Source organism: Myiozetetes cayanensis, unplaced genomic scaffold (genome assembly GCF_022539395.1).
Source record: "Myiozetetes cayanensis isolate MyiCay16 unplaced genomic scaffold, myiCay2020 scf2-11, whole genome shotgun sequence".
Taxonomy (NCBI): Eukaryota; Metazoa; Chordata; class Aves; order Passeriformes; family Tyrannidae; genus Myiozetetes; species Myiozetetes cayanensis.
In genome coordinates, this window is record NW_026087411.1 from 78,759,523 (window position 1) to 78,782,697 (window position 23,175).

The window sequence follows — 23,175 nt, forward strand, 5'->3', positions numbered from 1 at the left end:
TGGCCAAAGACGATAGGAAGGAGGAAGTGGTACTAGGAATGTCCCAGCCCCCAGACAAGGTTGGCTGTGCTCAGGGAAGATGAACTCCATGATAAATTGGTTTCTGCTGCTCACATTCCATAATCCACTATTCTTTTCCAGCCCAGAGTTCTACCCCAGTGCTTTCCAGCATAGAGGGCTGCTTTGTCACTCCTTTATACTTTTCTCATTGTGTTCCACATTCCCTGACATCTCACAGTGCCTTACTCCAAGATTGCTTTTACCCAGGTTCTTAGTCCTGTCCTGTATTTATTTGCCTTAACCACCCTCACATCACTGTGGCCACCACATTTTTTAGAACACTGTGTCTGACCATGCTCACTCCTATGGTCAACTTCTCCCACAAGCAGCAGTGCCTCCCTCCTGCAGTTTTGATTTTGAAAACATTGAGTACATTTACATCCCAGAAAAGACCAAATCTGGGGAAATTTAATGATAACTATGTGGCAGCATTTTCTTGGTACTAGAAAGGCCTTTAAGACCTTGATATTATATTGGCAAAACTCTGAAATGGTTTGTCCTGATACTTTTTGGGTTTTTATGCTGTTTCTGTGAAATATAACAGTGCAGGCCTAGTAAGCACATTGGGCTAGAAGTCTGCTCACAGGTGTATAGGACAGGAATGCATGGAGTGTAGTGTTGCATATAGACAGCACATCTTGAAGAACTACTGCTTCTTGGAGTGAGATTTCTTTTCATCTACTTACCAGAAAAAAGGGACTTGTATTGATAATATATTGAATGGAAGGGACTACAAATAAAAAAGCTAGGAAGTTTTGTATATTGCTACATATTTTTAAGTAAAAAAACGTACTGAAGTGCTGGTAGGCATTTGCATTTTTAAGAATTGTTTTTCATAATTTTAAAGTAATTATTTGAAGTGAAATTCAAATATGATAATTCTACTGTGAAGCTCTCACCACTGTTTCATAGGACTCTTGCAGTAGCTTGGCTTATCCCCAGCCTCAGCAGTCTCTTGTCACAGCCTGCTTACCTCTCCAGACTCTTCTGTGTGACCTCAGTCTCTGAAATACAGAGATTATGCTCATATGAAAGACCCTGAGTAAAAGAGTTTATACGAGTGACGAGATTTGGAATTTTTTAGTTGCTCAGACCATTTAGGGGCAGGAAACCAGAGTATTTCGGGACATTAAATTATCATCATATTGGGATGCTCATTTTAACTGTGTCAAGTTCTTATGTGAAAACCGACTGGTTTTGCATGTTGGTGATACAGTTTTGAATTTCATAACTCAAGAGGAATGGGTAAAATAGAGAAACACAGAATGCAGCCTTTTATTTAAACAAGGGAGAGCTACAAATAACTCTATGGCGTAAAAATTTTGCTTACACTGCATTGAATTAACATTGCTTTTTCGAAGTGCCATGCAAATACAAATAAAAAGGTATGTGTAAAATACTTGGCCAAGGCAGTGAAAGGTGAATAAATAGTAATCAGCTTGTACTGTGTCAATATCAGTCTGATTAAGGAAGCCAATTTTTGCAGTTCATTTGGAGTGTACAGCAGTGATAGCAAGTTAAACAGCGTAGATAGGTGGGTAGTCTCCTGGAAAGACCAGTCTTAAGGTTCCCTGGATGTTCATTACTTCTAACTAAAGCCATCCAAAGACTTAGATTTTTAATGGTCCTATGTTTTTATCTGGTAAAGGAAACATGAAGAATAACTGTGTGGGAATAATCACATTGTATGTTTTCTCTTCTTAAGGTCCCTTACTAGAAATACAGCTAGTGGATTTTTTTGTTTTTCTTTTTTGTTTTATAATAATTAGGTGCAGTTCTTTTTAAGAATACTTTTTTGCTTTAAGATGCCTCTCTCTGAAATATGGTGACACACCCTGAATCCTTTTTACAGATCCTCTTTAAACATTTTTCACTAATTACTTCCCATATGTTTCTTTCGCTTTAGAAAACCCTTTACTATTTTCTAATTTTACGTTATAGTCCTAGGAGAAGGTTTGATCAATATGCTGGATATTCCAATTCCAGACACCTGAGTTCTGAATAAATTTGACTAATTTTGCCTGGAAATAAGTTTGATGTGCTTATCCTGACTTCCGTATACTGCAGAACCATTGCAAAACAGTACAAGTCTTCCCAATTTAGTCCGGCACACTGATGGGCAAAGGGAGAAAACCACTTGCTTGTCTGTACTGTGGCTGATCTGGTCTCATCCTTACTGTTCTTTCCTTCCTCAGGGTATTTCTGTAAGTGTCCTGGAAATTTTTGTATACCATATCAAATTACAGAAGGGTTTTTTGAAGATGGTAGTTCAACACCCCTTCTTACTCATTTTATATATGTGAATGTTTTGACTTTGTCAGAGTGAATGACCAGTGGGCAAGAGGAAAATTGTGGTTGTCCAGTTGGAACAGCACAGTGCTCTCCTGCCCTTTTTGCTGGCCAGTGATGTTCTTGTCAACCTGTTTGTAACAGCAGTGCCCTAATGCTTCTCTGAGATTTGGAGTTTGTGTAATGATAGCATTGGCTTGAATGGTATTTGCAGGAATCAAACTCTTTTCCAGAAGTATCAACAGTCAGCTGAGTCAACTTATGCCACTGTCCCTCTGGATCTTAGCAGTGTACGCAACAACTTATAGAGTTGAAGAGAACAGCAGGCACAAGGTGTATCTGGGGCTCTTTTTATTTACCAAGCTCTTAGACAATATTGCAGAGATTCTGTGTTATTTCTCTACTTGTAGTGATGTCATTTTTGTCTTACTGTGCATAATTTTACATGTCCTAATCTGTTTTAGCTTTTGGGCCTGCTCTCCAACTGTGTGTTTACTAGTCTTTTCTCTTGCTGTCTCTTTGTCTCTAATGGTCTCTAATAAATAAAAGAAGCACATACCTGCCATTCTTCCACATTACTGAGTGATATCCATCACAAGGAAGCCTGTGAAATGATTTTATTGAAGAGCTGCTTGCACTGTAAATTACTAGTGTGCATCCATCTGTAATTCACATCCTTCCTTTTTTGTAGTAGTTCAGAAAAGGTTGTGTAATCAGATTTGCAAAGGTAGCTCTTGCTGTCGTGATGAAGCTTGTTACCCTGCAAGGGTTTGGTAACAACTACTGGAGATGCAGAAAAAAACTTATGGATGTAAAGTGATATCTTAAAAGATTTTTTTCATTTTTTTAGGCTTCTCACCCAGAATGTTGGTCTTCTTTATGTTGGAAACTTTGACAGACCTTTTGCACAAATTAAGGTATGATTGATAAGCTGGGGGGGGAGGTGGCTATTTCAGTTATTTCACTTCTGTATGGTTTAGAAAACTTCAGGCTTCAAGTTATCAATATGGCTTCAGGAAAAATAATGGGAAATAGTGCTACTTTGATTATGTTTACCATATTCTGGGTTTGCTTTTAGTTTAATCTGTGCACTTAACTTGTCAAAGAAGTTTAGTTTTTCCTATCATCTTTTGATTAATTTTGACTCTGGTTTAGGCTGTCTTGTCAGAGACATTTCAAAACAAAGCCACTTTTGGAGCCCTGTAATTCTTTAAGTGATCCTTGACAGGGAAGAGACTACAGTAAAAAGCACAGATTGTTTTCCCAGTATTATTAGATTTATTATGAAACACTCATACAATTGCTGGAAAATCATTTGTCTTTTATGACTTACTGTTTCTTTTCCTTCAGTGGTACTATAATGGTTTCGTGTTTCTAATTGCCAGTTACTAATTAATTATTGTCATGTCACTTGCAAACAAAAATGTTTTGCAAGAATATATGGACTAATTCTGATGAGTTTCCTGGGTATTGTATTAGAACAAAGAGAGGGAGGCATTAGCATGTCAGTCATTACACTGGGATGTGGAAATGTGGTATCTGTTTTAGAATGCTGAAATGTTCCCATCTCCCAGCTGATACCTGTAATTACTACATATTCTGTGCTCTTGGCTGCATTGTTCCCTCCATCGTGTGCATATGCTTGTGCCTCTCAGAATTTTAAAAGCCTGGTTTTGTTTCACATCAAAATGAAACTCAATTTCTGAAACTCAGATGTGTTCCTCTACCATCCCTAACTATGTTACGAAACAACAGTACTCCCAACCATATCTAACAAATACTTTTTATAGCTTAAACCTTGGTACTGTATTAAAATTACTTTAAAATAACAAATGCATGCTTTTCATCTTCCTATTTCCCTTTCTTTCATTTTCCCAGTTCCTACATGTTTATTATTCAGTTTAGCTAATAATCAAAGAATTGAGATGTTTCTTTTATGAAACGTATTGCCAGAAGTTTCATCAAAAATATGACTGTATATTTTTGGTGATGATAACTCTTCAGAATAGTGCTTCTTTAAAAGCTTTCTGAAAGTTCTCTAACTGTTCTCTTGTTCCAAATGAGGCCCATTTCTGCCTGCTCCATCCACTTCCAAGAATAATAAGCAGCAAAATGGGAGGTTTTCCCTGTGGCTGGGAAGAGTTTAAGTTTACTGGGTGGGTGTGTGAGAGAAGAGGTGAATACTGCACTCATTTTCAGCCACCTGAAGTGAGCAGTGGTGCCCCTCCTATCACTTGCAACCAGGGAGAGGCCCTTCTGCTCACGAGACAGTTGCACAGCAGCTGCTGTGCCAGATCAAATGCAGTTTCCTGCAATTTGCATGCAGGGTCTTCTCTGCTGGAAGTTGTGGATGCATCAGATGCAACAGATGCATCCTGTTGCTTAGTAGACTCGGTTGGACTTCCGTCTCTGAGCGTGCCTAAGGGACTTTCCACTAAATTTTCAACATACAAAGCCATACTATCACAAGATATTTTACTTTAAATCTGTTGCCCAACGAAACTTTTTGGTTTAACCTAGGCCTTACGTCAAGAGAACTGGTGAAAAATCTGACTTTTATCTTCTCCTCCACATTACCCCAGTCTTGCATCTTTCAAACTACAGAAACTTAATCTATTTAATTGCTTTCTGTATCCAACCATTCTGTATCTCCAATCACTGCCCCTTTTTTTTTTGTTCCACATACCCTTCTGTATTTCTATTGATGCCTTTTTTATGGTAGGGGATGGCACAGTATTGAAGATATGGGCACAATAATGTTTTCTGTTCTTTCTCAGTTCTTGCCTTACATATGGTACAATGCTTGATAAGTATCTGACATACATTAAATTTGAGTAGGTAATTAATTACTGTAGATTACATTGGTATGTTTGAATAAGCCAAGTTTGAATAAGATAATTCTGTGAGCTGTACTCCATAAAACATAACTTTTATTTTTGTAGCTATGGGCATATATATGAGTGAATGTATGTTTGCACACTGTTGCTTTGCTTCTGACGCTAAAGGCAATGCTGAAGTTGTAAACTGTCTTGTTTGTGTTATTAATTTTAACTGGAAAGTGGCATATAGTTGGCAAAACCAAAAAGCTTTTGAAATTGAGGCTCCTATCTGATTGCTTGAGATTCTAGGATGTTGTCTGCATAACAGCAGGAGGAACTGCTGTAGAGTGATGGGGTCACAATGTCGTAGAGATCTTCAGCACCAAAAAGAAAGGGAGTATTAATTCACATTGAGAGTTGGCACTTGGAAAAGGAGTTTGTGTAATCTGAAGATATACAGTGGTCTTTCGTAACTGTTGACACCCAAGTTCCTTTCATTCTTCGCCCAGCGGTTCTTCAGGTCTTCAAAGCATTTCTTTCATTCTTCCTCCAGCAGCTCTTCAGGTCTTTAATACACATTTACCAATGATTCCATCATTTAAAAGACCGCTGAAACACATTTTGTCTTGGAATATATATAAGGCAGAGTCTTTATAACCTTTTAGTTCAGCTATGCTTTTACACACTGTGTGATGGATCGATCTCTCTCATTTTATAAATTACCCACTCATGTTCATTTGCAAACATCCCAGGTATTATATATTCTATTAAGATACAGCATTTTTTGCTAAAAGTGTGCATTAAGGAATGCCCCAAACCACTGCACTCCTCTGTCAGTGTAGATTTATTACTCAAAGTGGACCATTATTAGACAGTAGTACTTCCAGTGCATTTTAGTGCACTTGCAGTTGCACAAGTAAGAATGTTACCAGGGCTTTGAAATATTCATAGTAAACATATAAACTGCCATGCTAGTACTCATAAATTCATGTTTCAATTTATGTGCATTTACAAAACTGCAAAAGAGAAGCTCCTTATCAAAGTATCCCTTCCCAAAAGCAAACAAGTTTGATTTTCCAGAACTGTGCGGGAGATAATTGCACTGGTGTCTTTGATGATGAAGACTGTAGATGGCAATTCTGGGAAAAGAGTCTGAAATACTAATGTCTCTTCTAGGATGATTTTTCTATGTCTTTCGTTCTCATATTAATAATTCATTAATATATATTAATATTTATAATGTTTCTGAGACATAGCTGCACTGGTAAGATTAACTGAAATTACCTGATTTTCCTCTTCAACTTGCTTTAGGTGGTATTGGTGGTTGTGCTTGATAGGTGTTTGATCTCTGTACTTCATTATACAAAAGAAATGTGAAACATTCACTCCTCAAGCTTTTGAATCTTGCATTTGGTAGCAGGTAGAAGAAATGGGAAATAAACAGTGTTTTTCTGGCTAGAGGGATCTGCCTGGAACTTTCTAATAATGTTCCAGTTCATAGGTATTGCAGGATTTTTTATGTTGCTACTTTGAACAGAGTTCATGATAAAACTTTGAAGTTTTGCATTGTGTTTGTGATTGCTCTTGTTCTAGGGTAATATTTAATGAGTTTCAATAAGTTCAGTGGCTTAAAAGAATGATGGCTGTTTCACTTAGCTTCTGAGACTCTTAAATTAATTCATCCTTTAATTCAGATTCTGTTGTGGTAATGGCTTATCATTTTATTTCCAGGGGATTATTCTTTAAGCTTATATAGAAGTTGCTCTTAATAATTTAATTTTGTTTCTAAATAAAATTATTCAAAGTTATTGTTCAGTTCTAGTGTCTGTTCAAAGTATTGTAGAACAGTTTCACCATAAATGTTTGCTTTCTGTATCTTTTTCCATTTAAGCTATGTTAGTAGTAGCATTAATAGTAGTTACTGTCATACACGTCTGCTTTCATTGGAAGAACTCTGAGCAATTCAGTGATTTGTAGCTTTCTTTGGCATCACTTTATATCTTAAGTGGTTGTATTTATTAAATATCTCCTGTAAATTTGATGAAATGAGAAAGGTTTGTCTGAGTGACAATCTTGATTAGCAAGATAAAGTATTGATATCAGCTGGAATTAACTGGAAATCTTTCTTCAATGTCTTTTCCTTAAATATTGTTGGTATTCTTCTACTAAGAGTGAATCTATTAAAGCAAAAACATAGAAATTTTTTGTTTATTAGAAGTAAATAAATTTATTATCCCAGCATACATAATAGTCACCCAATGGAAGGGTATTTTACTGAGTTTTTAACCTGTTCACAGAAAAAGAGTTCTTCGTAACATGCGTGACACATTGTTTTTAAACTAGAGATTTGATCAGTGTAGATTACTGTGAAAACTGAGCTACACTATATGCAGTAATTATATCTGTACAGAAAATTATATTGCTTAATCAATTTATTAGGATTGTAAGTTTTTGCAGTTTGGTTCCTGGTTGCTTCTGGGGTTAGGGGAAACTGTTCAGTACACTGTGTTCTCCATTATTAATCAGTAATGAAGCTTCTGGCAGTCTTTACTATAAGCTAATGACTAGTTTCATTTTTGGGCTCTTAACATTACCATTTAAATAAAGATTAATTACTACTCTTTTATTTTTAGTGTTTTAAGAGCAGTTATTAAAAAGTTTCATAATAAAGACTACTTTGTTCAGAATAGAATTGTTCAGTTTAATAGAATATGAGGACAGTTTTTTTGAAATAGAATATTTTGGAAATAGTAGTTGCTTCTTAGTATGATAGGAGCCCAGTGGAGAGATTCTGAGCTTTAAGTTTGCTTCTGAGGGATTTGCTGCTGTAGTTAAAGCAGCCTTGCTGTCAAGGACTAGCAAGAAATCAAGGTCTCTTCTCTGACCTGCAGCTCAGTAGCCATTATCTGTGATTTTATTAAACTTGGGAACAGTATTACTGATTGCTGAGGCAGCTAAGCTTACTGCCTACACTCTTGGAATGCAGTTTGGTTCTAGGCTATTATTTGCCCAACTGCCTCATTTTCCCTCAGCAAATACACTGTTAACTTGAAACATGATAAAGCATTGTGGAATTCTGCCAGAAAGAGGCCTTGCAGCAGGCAATCACCCCAAAATTATTTCTCTGATCATATCACATCAAAACCTGTAGACCCTTCAGATACAAATTCATCCACCTTTAAGATCTGCAGGGCAACTTTTCAGCACCTCAGAGATTTTACTGCAATATTCCCAGTAGCTGAAACATCTTCAGCACAGCTGCTTTACCTTTGTCCACAACACAGGCTGAATTGAAGTGATGTCTGAGAACCAGGCGAGACATCATTATTCGTGACTCCTTCGGCAGTGTCAAACATCTGTAGCTGATTACTGAAGTGATTGGCCACAATTTACCAAACAATTTTTTCCTGAAGGAAGAGGTAAAAGGAATGAATTTATGATCTTGCTACTCTCAAGAGCTTATTTTTTAACCTAGGATAAGCTACTGATTTCTCAACTGAAGCTGGCATGTTTTTCTTCCCTGAGTGACAATGACTTCTACTACCAGTTAGTGACCCCAAAGCTTGGGTTACCCTTGCTTAGGGTACAGCTCTTCAGACCACTCCAAATTTAGGAAGAGAATTAGTCCAACTTTCGCCATATGCTCAGCTGTTGTCGTGACATAGCTCCACAGTAACCGTGTGCTCTGTACAGTCTTGTAGCAAAAAAAGTTTGAAAGTTCTCCATTTGTGCCTGTTGGCAGCCACTAAGAGTATGTTGGTGCCTTAATTATTTGATGCTTTGTTTACTGGACTTTCATGCGTATTGACAGAGGATTTTGTGTTCATTACCATAGCAAGAAAGGATTACGCATTTATCGTAGTGAAGTTGTAATCTGAATTGTGTTTCTCTTGCCTATCTCCCTTTCTTACTGTTTTGTGCTGTAATTGTATTCTTTGAGATGTGAAATGCTGTAGAATATGACATAAGGATATCATGTCTTCAGCTTCAAAATTACAACAAATATAGCCCTAGAATTTCTGAAGTGAGATGTTTCTGAGAAAACGGAAATACAGATCTATCAGATGTATCTGATTCTGATTGTTCACAGTGAAGACAAATAATTTCAAACTGGAAGAGACTTCACAGGTGGAACAGAGGCCTGTCAAAGACAAATGGTAACTTGCTTGGTTAGCTTAGCAAGATACTGTCAGAGGAGGATTGTTTTATCTTCATTTTAGCAGAATTAACACAGGTAATGAGGGGAAGAAGAAGGGGGGAAGATGATTTTAAGCTGGGAAAGCGATGATGGGAGAGTAAATGGGTTATGCTGGACAGAAATAATTTTATTCTGAAAACTGAAGAGCACTTTCAGAGCTACAGATCTAGATCCAACACCCACTAGGAACAAACACATTGACACCGTTGAGAAGGAATGTGATAATTGTATGATTTAATGATTGTGAAAGAAGATAAACTCAGATAATCTGTCTCTCTACACTTCGTTAAACACAGTCATTCTAAATTAAAAGGCACAAAATGAGGATAAAGTTCTATAATTTTCTACCTTTTCTGAACTTCAAACTGCATATTTAGGATAAAGTAATCAACATGAATTATATATATTTATTATTGTTAACAGTCCTCTAACAGAATTGGTGGGTTGCTCTTATGTTTTATAGAGTTTTGTGGGATGTTGCAGTAGGATTTTCATAACCTCTTTTTAGTTGTGGAAACTGTACTGGGCATCGTTGAAATCACTAATATTGGGCTGTTGAGAAGCTACATAAGGAAATCCCTCTCTTTCTTTTTCTTTTTGTCTTTTGTGGAAACCTATATTTGTGTGTCATGCAGAAGTCAACATGTGGAAACAGTTTTAGCACCAACACTTAAAAAGTGGGGCTGATTTCAAAAGAAATTTCTCAATGTAGTGGGAATCTAGGATTTGTTCCCTGTGTTTATTGGTACAAGATGACAATGTACAGTCTTCTCATGACAAGTCATACAATGGTGGAATAATCCCTTCTGGAGCCTGAATCTGTTCTTTTCCACTCATTCCTTTCTTCTGCACTGATTCCACATAAAGTACTGAGTAAAATTCAGCATCTATTTTTTTATCTTCAGGGTACTCTGAGATACATGAAAAGTTATCTGGCACAGGGTTACGGATGGTGTTTGCCTCCGGCAGGAATGATGGAATATTTTACATTAAAAAATAAAATTAATTCTCAGCAGAGTTTTCAGGAGGGCATCCTGGGACTTGATGTGAACCTGATAGAACCTGGAGTGCTTAGGCATCTTGAAATCTTCTAATTCGGGTTCAAGGACTTTGTGTCCTAAACAATAATCTGAACATATTCAGTAACTAAATTCTGAATTTGTGAGAGCAGTAACTGAATCTGAGAGGTTCTACCCTACCCACGCAGTGGGTATCTTGTAAGAAGGTGAGGGAGGTGCTAGAGAGAATTTACTGAACAAACTGCAAGTTAGAAAATGTTGTAAGGTGCTAGCAAGAAATCACCCACTGCTCATTCCTAAGTTATATGTTTGTTAAATTTAGCTCATTTTGAAAATAAGTCACTTTTGAACCATTACATTAAGAATTAATTAGGAAAGACAACAAGCATATTCTTTATCCCTTGACTTCTTCCTTATATTTCTCTACATCTTGACATTCTTTGTTGCAGCTTTTCTCAGTAGCACTTGCTAACTCTTTTAAGTGCAAGGGATCTTGACTGCCTGTGTTTTTGTGTAGACCCTGGAATATTAGGGCCCTCAATCCTGCCTGGTACCAACAGTATAAATAGCATAAATAAAATAGTAATATATTGTATATATGTGCATTTATGTTACAGTAAAAGCCAGCATACAGTAGGCATATTTATTCCCTGTGGACATATTAAGGGGAAATATATATATATATATATATATAAAAAAAATCTAGCCTTGGAACTGGCGATGTAAACAGAAAGAGAATAGCTAGAAAATGTGCATTAGCACTGCAAAAACTGAAGCAGTGATTTTGTATGCTGTCACAATTACTGCCCCTAAGAACAAAATGTTAATGAGCTATAATTTGTAAATTTTCCGTGTTCTGATGGATCAGTCCCCACCCATTTTGCTTTTTGTCATGATTATGCCTATAAATTCAGTTTAAAAAATTGTTCTTTGTAAAGCATGTGGTGTTCCACAGAAGTCCACATAATTAGGAAGATTACCTTTGTAGTTTTCTGTTGCTGCCAATAAGATAGAATAATTGATGCTTGGTTTTGGACTATGATTTTTTTTGTGGGGACAGCTTTTGTTATTTCAGCTCCTAGTAGGTTTTTTTTGAAAATCAATCCAAGTTTGTTCTTGCTAAGCATAGGGTAAATGAAGCCTTTTGGGAAGGTTAAAATAATAGCTAATTGATTGTAGATCTTCATTTATTGAGGGGTTTTGGTTTTCTATTTACCTCTAGATTAACTATATAAGAAAAAAAACTTCAAATGCTTTTAATGAGTATTGTAAAAATGAACAGATTGAAGCTTTGTAAGCCTTCCATTTCCTGGGCTTACAAATACATCCTAGCAATACAAAATCAGTATGATAATACCTCATTTCTCAAAAAGCTTAGGAAAACAAGTGCTGACAAAGGAGCCTTGACAAGTTCAGGAGAGGCAAGTTCAGGGTTGTGCATCAGGGACAGGGTGAGCTGGAGCCTTAAGTGATTGCGCAGCAGCTCTGCAGAGAAGCATCCCAAGGTCCCAGTGGCCACAAGCTGAATGCAAGCCAGCCTTGTGCCCTTGCACTGGTAAAGGCCAACCACACCTTGGGTTGTTGTCTTAGCCAGAACATTGCCAGCAGGCTGAGGAAGGTCGCTGTTCTCTGCTCAAGCATTCATGAGAGTCATCTGGGGTAACCGTGCACCGCTCTGGGCTCCCTGGTGCATGAGAAGTCACCCTGCTGGAGCAATTCCTGTGGGGGTCAGGACGAAGGGTAGAACATTTGACTTATGAAGAGAGGTTAAAGAGACTGGGTTTGTTTAGAAACGAAGAGTAGAGGGGGTCCTAATTGCAGTCCTCCATCACCTAAAGTGAAATGGCAGAAAAAAAGAGAGGCAGACAGTTCTCAGAGAGGCTTGAGGAAAGACAAGTGGGAAAATTCCAGTTGGATGTAAGGAAAAAAATTTCATAGTGAGGTTGTTTGGGCACAGCAGCAGGTTGCCTGAAGATATTATAAAATCTCTGTCCATGAAGATTTTCAAAATTTAACTGGAAAAGACCCTGAGCAACCTGACTCATCCTTGAAGTTGATCCAGCTGAGAGGAGGAGACTGGATGGGTGATGGCTGGGTGGCCCTTCTGACCTGAATTTTTCAGGTTTTATAACATTTTAGAGTACAAGCAGTCATGGCTGTAAGACTTAACTAGTTCATAAGGATATATAAAACTGCATCATTTATTGTGTCTATTGGGAAATTGTACAGTTGGATGTTTCTGAGTTTCTGCTGTTACTGATTGCATAGAGCTTAATTTCAGTCTGTAATACTAACATACAGTATTCCAGTCAGTTCTTCCTTCTTATCTTTTCCTATGGCTGTGACCACAACTTGCATTATACAAGGCTTTCAGTACTTCCATTCTTAGTATCTTGGTTTTCTTCTTGTTAAATGTTTACCTTGAAAGTGCCTGTTTTCCTCATAATACAAAAAAATATGAAAAGATGCATCTTTTTTTTTTCCATTAAGGGGTAGAATTGCATTATATATCAGAGATGCTGTGGTCCTCTTTCAAAGAACATGCTGTGTTTTCTTCACTGAAATATTAATTTAGAAGAAGAAAGATGGGGTTTTTTTTCTTTGAAGTCATTCTTCAGCTGTTTTCCTGTAATGACAGTATGGATTTTTTAATGGTGTGTGTGGTAATATGTTAACAATAAAGCATCTCTGGTTTAAACTAAAAATTTGTGAGTCTAACTGGAACTGAGAGAGGCTGGTGTTCTTAGGAACACCTCTAAAACTTCAAAGGTTTATAGGCTGTTCAGAGCCATATAACTAATTTTAAAACAATGATAGCAAAGAAGAAAAGAAATTAGAAAGTGGCAGCAATGGCTACATTAGTAGCAAAGCTCAGGAGTTAACAGGCTGGAAGAAGAGCGGCCAGTGCTGCTCTTAGGTAGCTGCTGGATATAAACAAGCCAAGAGACTCTGTAAATGCATGAAATGGGGTGTAACTCTTGTGCACGAGTAAGGGAAGATGGGTAACAGCGTACAGCACAGGACACCTGACAAAACTAGACTTGCATCTGTGCTGGGAAGTCACAGTCATGTTATGTAACATTCACACCTTCCCTTCCCCTCCAGTCCTGTCTGCTGCCCCTGTCTGAGCAGCAGTGCTGACCTACTATGACTCTTAGGAAAAGCCTCCAAAGTTAATCCCTGAAGACCATTCCTATTTTCTCCTTCGATTCTTTTGTTCGGGGCACTTCTGTCATAATTACAATGATTAAGCCAACAAGCAATTTTTTATCACATTAGAGGGGATTGATTTGGAGTTTCCTATTTCCTTTCATTTGATAAATAATGAGATTTGAAACCAGCAGTAGCTAATATATGTGCCATCAGATCTTAGTTTTCATTATTTTCTTTTTTTACCTAGCATTCCTTCGTCTTGAATTCATTTGCTTTCTTACCTTCCTAGTAATTTTCCAAGTATTTACCGTTGACCCCCTACAGACACCATTCTGAGAGGCACAGTCGTACTGAAAACTGTATTTACAAAGCGATAAGCAGATTGTGCTTCTGGTAGCTTTCCTATGCCCAGTGGTATGAAAGCATACTGTGATAAATGTGAGCATTAGGACATGCAGATTATGTCTCATTAAAATAACACATTAATGGACAGTTTATTTTCCATACTGAAGAGAGAGCAAAACAAAAGGCTTAAGCTCTGTCTCTGAACCATAAAGTTATTGCTTACTACCAACTAAAAATTGCTGAGAAAGATCCTGAGAATGAGAGGTTTGTTTTAGCAATAAATGAGCATAGATATTGCAGATATTTCTCATCTGCATTGCATTGAGCCTTCATACTTGTCACAGTGGAATAACTGATCAGGTCATTGTAAAACTGCCAGATTTCTTGTGATGTAGTGCAAGTTGTGCTTTGCTATTGTCCTCGTCCTCTTTGTCACTTTGTTCTTTCCTCAGGCTTCAGTGTTTGAGAGTGTTCTGGCTCCCGTATGTGGGTGATTTGGGGCTGGCACCATCTTTTGTTTTGCTTTCTTATGTTTTACAAAAATCATCTGGCAGAGAGAATGATTTGTCCATGATGATTTTAAGCTCTTGAACATGGTAATTTGTTGCTGCAGCTGTTCCTGTGTTATAGCTGCATTGTCAAACCTGGTTTGGGTGTGCCTCTGCACATAGAGAGCATAATTTGTTCTGAGTAATTGAGGATACCTTGATGACAACAGCTGTTTGTGGGGCCAGCTCCCGTGCTTGACTGAGTGGCAGCAGGGACTGTTTTTTCCTTTGATGTAGACATCCCCATGCTTAGTTTCCATAAATGTGATTGCATTTGCATTTTCTTTTGACTAGAAGACTGTACCCAAACCATGTAGCAGTGTGCTCAAGCTTCTTGGAGTTTTAGGCAATTTAGGAAACTCGTAGATAATTATCTTCTTGGAGGAAGTAGTGTCTTAAAGTTGCATATCTTTATTGTTTCCTTCAGAAATTATTCATTTCATGTCATGTTTGTGATCATAATTGTTCTTTATTAGTCTGTTCTGATTTTTGAAATAATTCTTCGTATTTTCTTTCTGTATCAGAGGCTTTAGTTGGTAGTGGAGGCAAGTGAAATAAAGGCAGTATAATGGATAACAGTGAAAGAATAGATACAAAAAATAGATTCTAAATCAATTATAAAAATCAGACCCTGTTAGAAATTTATTCTAATCAAAAGAGACAACAAAAGACATTTTAGGCCTTTTTTAACCATTTCTTAGTCATTAATTGTTTTAAGGTATAGAACACCAGCAAAAATCAGGCTTGAGGGGGAAAAGAAAGCAAATTGTTATTGTACAGTTTATAGGCAGAGTATATCTAAATTTATTAAGCTTTTTAGAGGTGAATTATTTTGAATCTGAACTGAAGAAATGAGGTTGAACTTGATAAATGAGCTTGAACATGTAGTACCTTTGTGAAATGCAGATGATAATGTCTTTAAAATAAATTAGTCATGAATAAATCAAGATGTTGAAGTTGCAAAGGATGAGAGATGGTATAACAGGGAAATTCTTTGACTAGGAAATTGTTTCTGAGACCTTTCTTTATAGCATATATAAAATGCATAGTGAATATCATGAAATATTTTAAATGTCAGATACTGATAAGATAAGGAGAAAAACAGTTGATGGCAAAAATTATCGTATTGAGAGGTACTGTGCTGGCTTAGGGCTAGTAAAAGGCAAATGCAGATTAAATTTAGATAAATGAAAAAGAATAGGATTGCAAACAATAACACAGAAGGTAGAAGAAATATCAAATGAGATAATTATGCAGGACATCAGCTTTGAAAGGAAAAGGGGTTGTGGATAATATCCTGTCTCATTAGAATAACTATAAAGAAAGATAGTCACATGAACTAATTTCAGCCGCATAGACCCCACTGACTCCTTGTATAGGCGGTAGAAGACAGTTGAATCCAGGGGGGAATCTGGGAACCTCTAAGGAGAGTCTGATGGTTGCCTCACTGAGTCTTTTAAATTGCTTTCTAGAGGTGCTAGTCTTTCTCTGTGGATTACTTAGGAAACTAGCTCCTTTATCTTAAATAACTAAAATAATGGTGCAAATACTCATCTTGCCATTCTCTCTGGATTTTTCTAATTATGAGATTAAAGGCTGGAGTAAAACCAAATTCTTATGGTGCAGCTGTTTTAACTGCAAGTGAGCATTTCCAGTATAGTATTCCCCACAGACAAGCACTGTGGCTTAATTGTCACTTCAGCTACTGGTAATTGATTTTCAGATATCTAATTTTTCCACCATTTCTATCCTCAAATAAGATCTTTAAAGCCAGATAAGTCCTACAAGCTTAGGCTCCATTAGACCTCTGATGAGGAAGTTGGTGGCTCTTACAGAAGGTTAGCAAATAAGGAGGAAGATGGAACTAAACTAGATGGTGCCCAGGAAAGGCTGGCCTGTAGGCAAGAAGATGAGATTCCATACTAGTAGAAGCAGAAGGATGCTGATCTCTTACCCAAGGTAATGATGAATATCATGAGCACAGTTCAAAGAATGCCCTTGGTATCTAAGAAAGCAGTAATCCTAGGGGAAAATGATGCTGTATACAGTTAATCAGGTAAGATTATTTCTTGTTTCATTCTTAATTTGTTTTTCTATTTGTATAATTTACAGTGAAGTACTTAAATTATTTCTTCATCGAATCGGGTTTCACAATTCTCCTGGCAAGGGTCACATATATCTCTGCTTGGCAGTACTCCAGAATGATTATAGTATTGGTAAAGTTTTACACTTGAGAGAGAAATAGATATTGAAACTCAATTGAATAATAGTGATGCAGTATCTTTTTATATAATATTCAACAAAACCATTATTTATTTACTTTTTGTTTGACAATAGTAAAACCACTGCAGTTTTATCTTTCCAGCATAAAGTGAGAATAAAAGTGAGGAACAATAGAGCTCGGTAGTGCCACTATATTTCAACAAATTGAAGTTTTCAAAATGCCACTTCTGCTTCTCTCCAAAGGAAAAGAAGGTTGATTGTAGAGACAATAGCATGTTATATCTTTGGGGAAAACAGTTTAGAAAGATTTGAAAAGATCAGAGATGCGGCAGCATTGTTAGGACCATTGTGCAGACACTTTATTTGTATTGCTGAGAACCGTAGATGTTTTCATTTACTGGGAAGGGAACTGTAAATATGCAACATTGCTTTTTATGTTGCTAACTTCAGTGAGTTACTGTTTAATTGGTATACAGAAAAATTTCTGCCAATGACTTTACAGCCGAATGCTATAATGAAATGTCACTTCTTTTAAAAAAATGTTACTTTCCCTTGGTTAGCTGAAGTACTAAATCCATTTCGGTAAATGAATCTATTGATTTTTAGCTTAATGTGTTGTAATAAAAAATATTTGAGCATGTTCTCAGTGGTAGATTCATGAGATGCTGTGCTGGATTCTGTATGGGCAATGATGTGAAATTTTTGTCTATTTTTCATGCCTGAAGTAGAGAAGTCAGCACTGGTACAGAACAGAAGTAATGACCTGGGTTCTGTTGGAGACAATGGTCTCAGTTAAAACTCTGCAGAAGTCATCCACGGACTCTCTTCCCCTGGGTCAGCCGAGACCCTGAGAATGCTCCAGCTGTGAGGGAGAGAGGCTATAGCAAAACAGTGCTGTTGAGCCCCTTGATCCAGCTGCAAGGACTCGAGACACTCTTCTAGTGGTGGTTAATACTGACCATAGTCCTCACTGCCCTGAGGAGCTGCCCATTACCTGTGTATTAATGCTGAACCACACAAGAAATAAAATGCCTGATTAGTGTTGTATGGTAACTACCCAGTTGTGATTTAACAGTAATGCAGACAAGTGCAACCCAGCTTCTGCTTCATTTCATTAGTGGGTCATGGTTAGCCGTGCTTGATTGGTGATCATTGGAGTAGCAGATTAACTTTGTGCTGTAGCATTTCTTTTAAACCTGTGTGGGGCATAGGGAACAGTCTGGTCTATGGTAGCAGCAATGCAAAGGAATATGCAAAAGAAGAATATTCAGGTTTAGAGACGAGAATGTTTTTTTTTCTTTTAGACAATAATGCAAGATACAACTACTGCATTTTACTGCATCATTACATTCTCTTTCCACCTGTTACACTTTGGATGCCATTAATGCATAGAAAGAGGTTTCAGAGTATTTTAACTTCAGTACAAGGAAAACAAAGGATGTTTCTGATTAATTTAGCAGGACATTTATAGATCAATGAGTCAGAGGTTTTGGATTTACAATACTAAAGTTAACACTAATGCAAACACTAAAGCAAACAGACCCTGAATTACTTAATTACTAGCTTGTTAATATTTCATTCAGAGCTTAAAGGAAAAAAAAATCTGTAATTAGTAATTAGTGTTAGCAGTTATAGCAGGAAACTGCAAACCAAGGCTTTCTGCTTCAGTTCATGAATTTCCCCACTGTGTGCACTCTTGCTTGACAAATGAGCTCTCTTTTACCTTGGGCTTTTCAACTGCAGAATTATGTATGGAAAGCTCTTTTATCTAAAGCAAGCTAATGAAGTTGGTTTAACGAATAAGAATACATTTGGAGGTTATTGGGCAACAGGTTTACAGAGTTGCCATTACTGTTACCTGGTTTTTCTTTTCTTTTCTTATCTCTCTTTCCCACTCCTTATTCTTTTTAGAGAAGAGCCTATAAGGATTTATTTTGTCCTGGCTGGAATTGCTGGTGTCATTGGCTGGCTCTAGAATGGGTTTTATGAGGTTATTTGCAATGCTGTGACATCATGTGAAAAGCAAACCAGATGGTTTTGGCTGTATTTGTTAGGGAACTAAGGCTGTTTCAGTCCTGGACCTCAGATAAGGTCCAGGACTCAAACACAAGCGTAGCACTTGAGCAGAGTGCTCAGATTAAGCTTGAAATTTCAGAATGGGCCCATGCAGAAGGTCTTTGCAGGCCACAGCTTTATGACAAGAATTTTTTTGGAGTGGTCATATGGTTGGAAAGCTCAAGATACTTTTCTTGGCTTTGCTTCCTTAGCTTTTGCAGGCTAAGTGGGTAAATTTTGTGAAATATAAATGAAGACTAAATGTTGTTGCTTGCTTATTTTGTTATTCATCTGCCATACAATAACAAAGTATATATGGACAAAGCCGTGAAAAGTGTGCTCATGTGCAGTGGGCTTTCCCAGATTTCCTATCTTTTCCTATCTTTCTGGCTTTGGCAAGACCAATTATCAAACCATTATTTCCTCTTATCAGCATTCACCACTGAAAGTTGCAGTCCTGTTTAGCTAATTGTACACAAGTTTTTGTTCTACTGTCCTTATTGATCTGTTTAGAAACACTGCTGCCCAAATAGGCCAAGAAGTTTCTCAGACCACATCTGGCAAAATCTGTTATATCCTCTGAAGCCAGTTGTGACTCTTCCAAGTTCAAGAATATTGTCCATTCCTCTGCCTCATGATTACTGCAGTCTCTGTTGCTCCACCCCACATCCATTACTGTGGTGTCCTGGGAAATCTGGCTTCATAACTCTGCAGATTCATTAATAACAAGGAATGGAAAGGAAGGAGGGGCCTGCAATGAAAGGTACTGACAAATGTTGCCATTGATAGATTAGCCCTTGCTTACCTTTCTTTCAGCAGACTGACCTCATCAGCTGGCAGGCATTGTAAAACTGCAGTTTCTGAGCCACTCTTAACTTCCCTATGGAGCCTCTTCCATTCTATAACCCCACAGTGATCAAGAAGACCTGCGTGCGTAGATTTTAGATTATAGGTCAGATTATACTTCACGTCTTTAATTGCTTTTGAAGGAGGAGGAAAAAAGCTTTCTGTGTCTTAAGCCTCAAAGCCAGTTAGGCTTTGAAGTTTAAAGGAAACCATTCAGGAAAGGGGAGGGAGTTCAAGCCAGCTCAATGCTATAAAGGCAGCTGAGAAGTGGGTTAAGGCAGTTGACTTTCACTACAGCACTTGCTTTGATCAAAGCTAATTTTTGAAAGTCTGCATTAAGTCAGCAGCCATTAATCTTTTTGTTGTGGTGTATTATCAGTAAGAGGAAAAAAAGATTATTTTCCTTCTAATTGAAATCTTAGAAGGATGAAAAATCCCTAACATGACTTTTGCAGCTTTTTTCCCAACACATCTTTACTCTATTATTTTGATTTCATAGCACTGCTGAGATGATTATTGTTGTTGTTGTTGTTGTTATTGTTGTTTGGCTCATCTTGGCTTTGTGTTCTGTATTATTGCAGTGTTTCGTCAAGGTATTCATCAGCTTCCTCATTCAAGTGGTTCTAACAGTTACCTAAAACTCATCCTATTAAAAGTAATTAGCTACGAAAATGAAGGTTGAGTCAGCAGGATTGGGATGTCGAACCTCGGCCATCAGGTGTAAAAATGCCCCCTCAAAATGGCAAGGTTTTAAAAATCATTGTAGTTTGTCTTTTGTTGTCATCCTGTATTAGAAAAATCGAAGTTCATGCTTTATTATTGTCGTGGGTTAAGCCAGCCAGCAGCCAAGCCCCTCACAGCCACTCGCTCACTCCCCCAGCAGCAGAATCTGTGAGAGAATCAGAGCAGTAAAAGGTAGAAAACTCGTGGGTTGGGATAAAGACATTTTAATAGGAAAAGCAAAAGCCATGCACATGAGCAAAGCAAAACAAGGAATTAATTCACTGCTTCCCTTGGTAAGACAGGTATTCAGCCATCTCAAGGAGAGCAGGGCCCATCATATGTAATGGGAAGATAAACGCCATCACTCTGAACATACCCCTCCTTCCTTCTTCTTTCCCCAACTTGATATACTGAGCATGATGTCATATGGTCTAGAATATCCCTTTGGTCAGTTGGGGTCACCTGTCCTGGCTGTGCCTGCTCTCAACCTCCCATGCACCCACAGTCCTCTTGCCAGTGTGGCAGTACAAAAAGCACAAAGGGTCTTGGCTCTATGTGAGCCCTGCTCAGCAATAACAAAACCATCTCTGTATTATGATCATTGTGTTCAGCACAAACCCAAAGCACAGTCCCACACTAGCCACTGTGAAGAAAATTAACTCTACCCCAGCCAAAACTAGCACAAATACAAACCCTGAAAATTTTGTTTAAAAATAAGATGTTATTCTGCTGTAAAAGACTTGTGTGATTTTAAGATCTGATATTCTTCTAAAAAAACTGTTACACAGACTGTATAAAAGCTATGATGAGCAAGACTGAGCTCTTCTCTGGCTCAACCCTTTGGTTCATAGGAGACGTGATTGATAACAAACTATTCAGCCTAATGAAGTAGTTGGGGGTCATCAGAATTGTATTTCCTGCAAGTCCTGTAAATCTCTTTATGTTCTAGCATCATATTTATGAGTAACTAAGAATTGCCTCTGAAATTTATGAAGAAAAGAATTTACTATTTTGGGTAAATATGTTGTAGGCAAAAACTGAAACACGTTAAATACAGAAGATTAAAAGCAAGTTTGCTTTGTTCTGGTCCTAATTTATATGCACATTCTCTCTGTACATCTCCATGTTTTCAAGTATTAATAGGATTTCTAGATGTTAAAAACATTTATAAATTTATAATCTTTCTCCCTACCCCCATCTTTCTAATAATGCTTCCGTAGCATGTTTAATAATTTACGTATCACTTAGATACCAGTATTTGATAAAGTCAGTATGATAAATTCAGCTTCCAATGTTATTTTCCTTTGTTTGCCCATGATAGTGCAAAATACAAAGTAAAATTTTGATTATGTCTTTCTTAATGTTGTTATTCAGTAATGTTCTGAGGCAAAGAAATTTGAACCATGGGGGAAGCAGATCTGCTAACAAACCAGTTTGGGCTTTGTTAGGCAGTGAAGTAGACATATGAATATATTACATATGATTATCATAAAATTATGGCCTGGAAATTGAACAGTCATGCTGCTGCATTTTAGACAGTACATTTATAATAAGCTGCAATAAAGTAAACACTTTGAATGGATATAAGAAGAGGCATTACTTGTAATCACAAATGTACGTTCAATTCATGCTTTTGAAGCTCAATTTAACACAGCAAATGAATTTCCTTATAGTGTTGACACAGTTCTTCTCAGTGGTGAATTTTGATTTATGGGGAAAAAAACTTTAAGCATAATCAAAATGGTTGTTTGGGATCTGAATGGAAGGAAGGAATATGATTCTTAACAGCTGTAATTTGAAAACTGTATTTTGTTCACAGTAAAAGAGGGTTTAAAAGTCTCACTTGCAATTACTTGATACTTTAGATTCTACTTTAAATTTCTTTTGGTTTATTCTGATGTCATTTAGCATCTTAGAAACCCATGGTTTCTAGGAACATTTCAGAAGCCAGATAAGAAATTACTAGAATCAGGTTTAGGGCCTCATCCTGATAACACTGGTGCAGGCTAATTGATCTTCTGAAGCTGCTCAAAGGAGTGTAACTTACAAGATAAGAGTTTGTAGACCTGGATCCTACATGAATAGCCATCAGATACTGCCTGAACTTGTAAAAGTAGTTTTTCCTCAGTTGACACAGGCTTCTGGGAAGCTCCTGATAGCCTAGCCCTGTGGAGTCTCCCTCTAACCCCTCCCCAGCAGTGTGACAGCAAGTGACAGAACCCCTGTAGGGTGTAAGAAGTACAGGTAAAACAAGATTAATTTAGACTCCTACAGTAGCAATAACTTGGGTACAGAGAACAGATGAAAAAGTCATATGAGAAAGTACACTGTAAAATCTATGTATGGTAAGCACAAACATTTGTCAGAAAAGCCATCCTTGTCGAGGTGAAGTCCAACATGTGAAAGGCAGCTAATGTCAGAAAAACTTTTCATCCTATTCTGATACAATCATCTAGGCTCTCTTTCATTTATTTTGAGGTATAGAAATAGTGTTGCCAAGGTTTGTAAAATAGTGATAGCATTGCTTTATCTTTGGAAGATTTGTTTGGGTTTCTACTGATAAATTATTAACGAGATCTCAGCTGCCCTGTGTCACAAGATTTCTTGGTAGCATGACTGTAAATACCTGAGGGGTAATTAAGATTGGGTTTAGAGAACCTAATGGGGGGTAAATGCTTTCCCTGTGGTGTGACCACAAACCATCTCTCTTCCCCATTTGCAAACTGAGAATAATAAGCCTTACGAAATTCATAATTTATGGATGAGCTAAGTGGTGTTTTCAAAGTATATTCTTTACTAGTGATGTGTAACTCTTGTCTTCTGGATCTTTTGTGTCTCACCATGCAGTGCTCTCTGTTTGGGGCTGCCACCATTTTGCAAAAGCAGTGTGAATAAAG

At 37.3% G+C, this 23,175-nt stretch overlaps 1 protein-coding gene across 1 annotated transcript in view; it reads left to right on the forward strand.

Annotated features, from left to right (window-relative positions):
* Positions 1–23,175, forward strand: part of RNGTT (RNA guanylyltransferase and 5'-phosphatase) — a 180,054-nt gene that overhangs the window by 143,537 nt on the left and 13,342 nt on the right. The window contains exon 14 of the mRNA XM_050315090.1: positions 3,200–3,266. Within this exon, the coding sequence (XP_050171047.1) occupies positions 3,200–3,266 (67 nt within the window). The remainder of the gene's footprint in view (positions 1–3,199; positions 3,267–23,175) is intronic.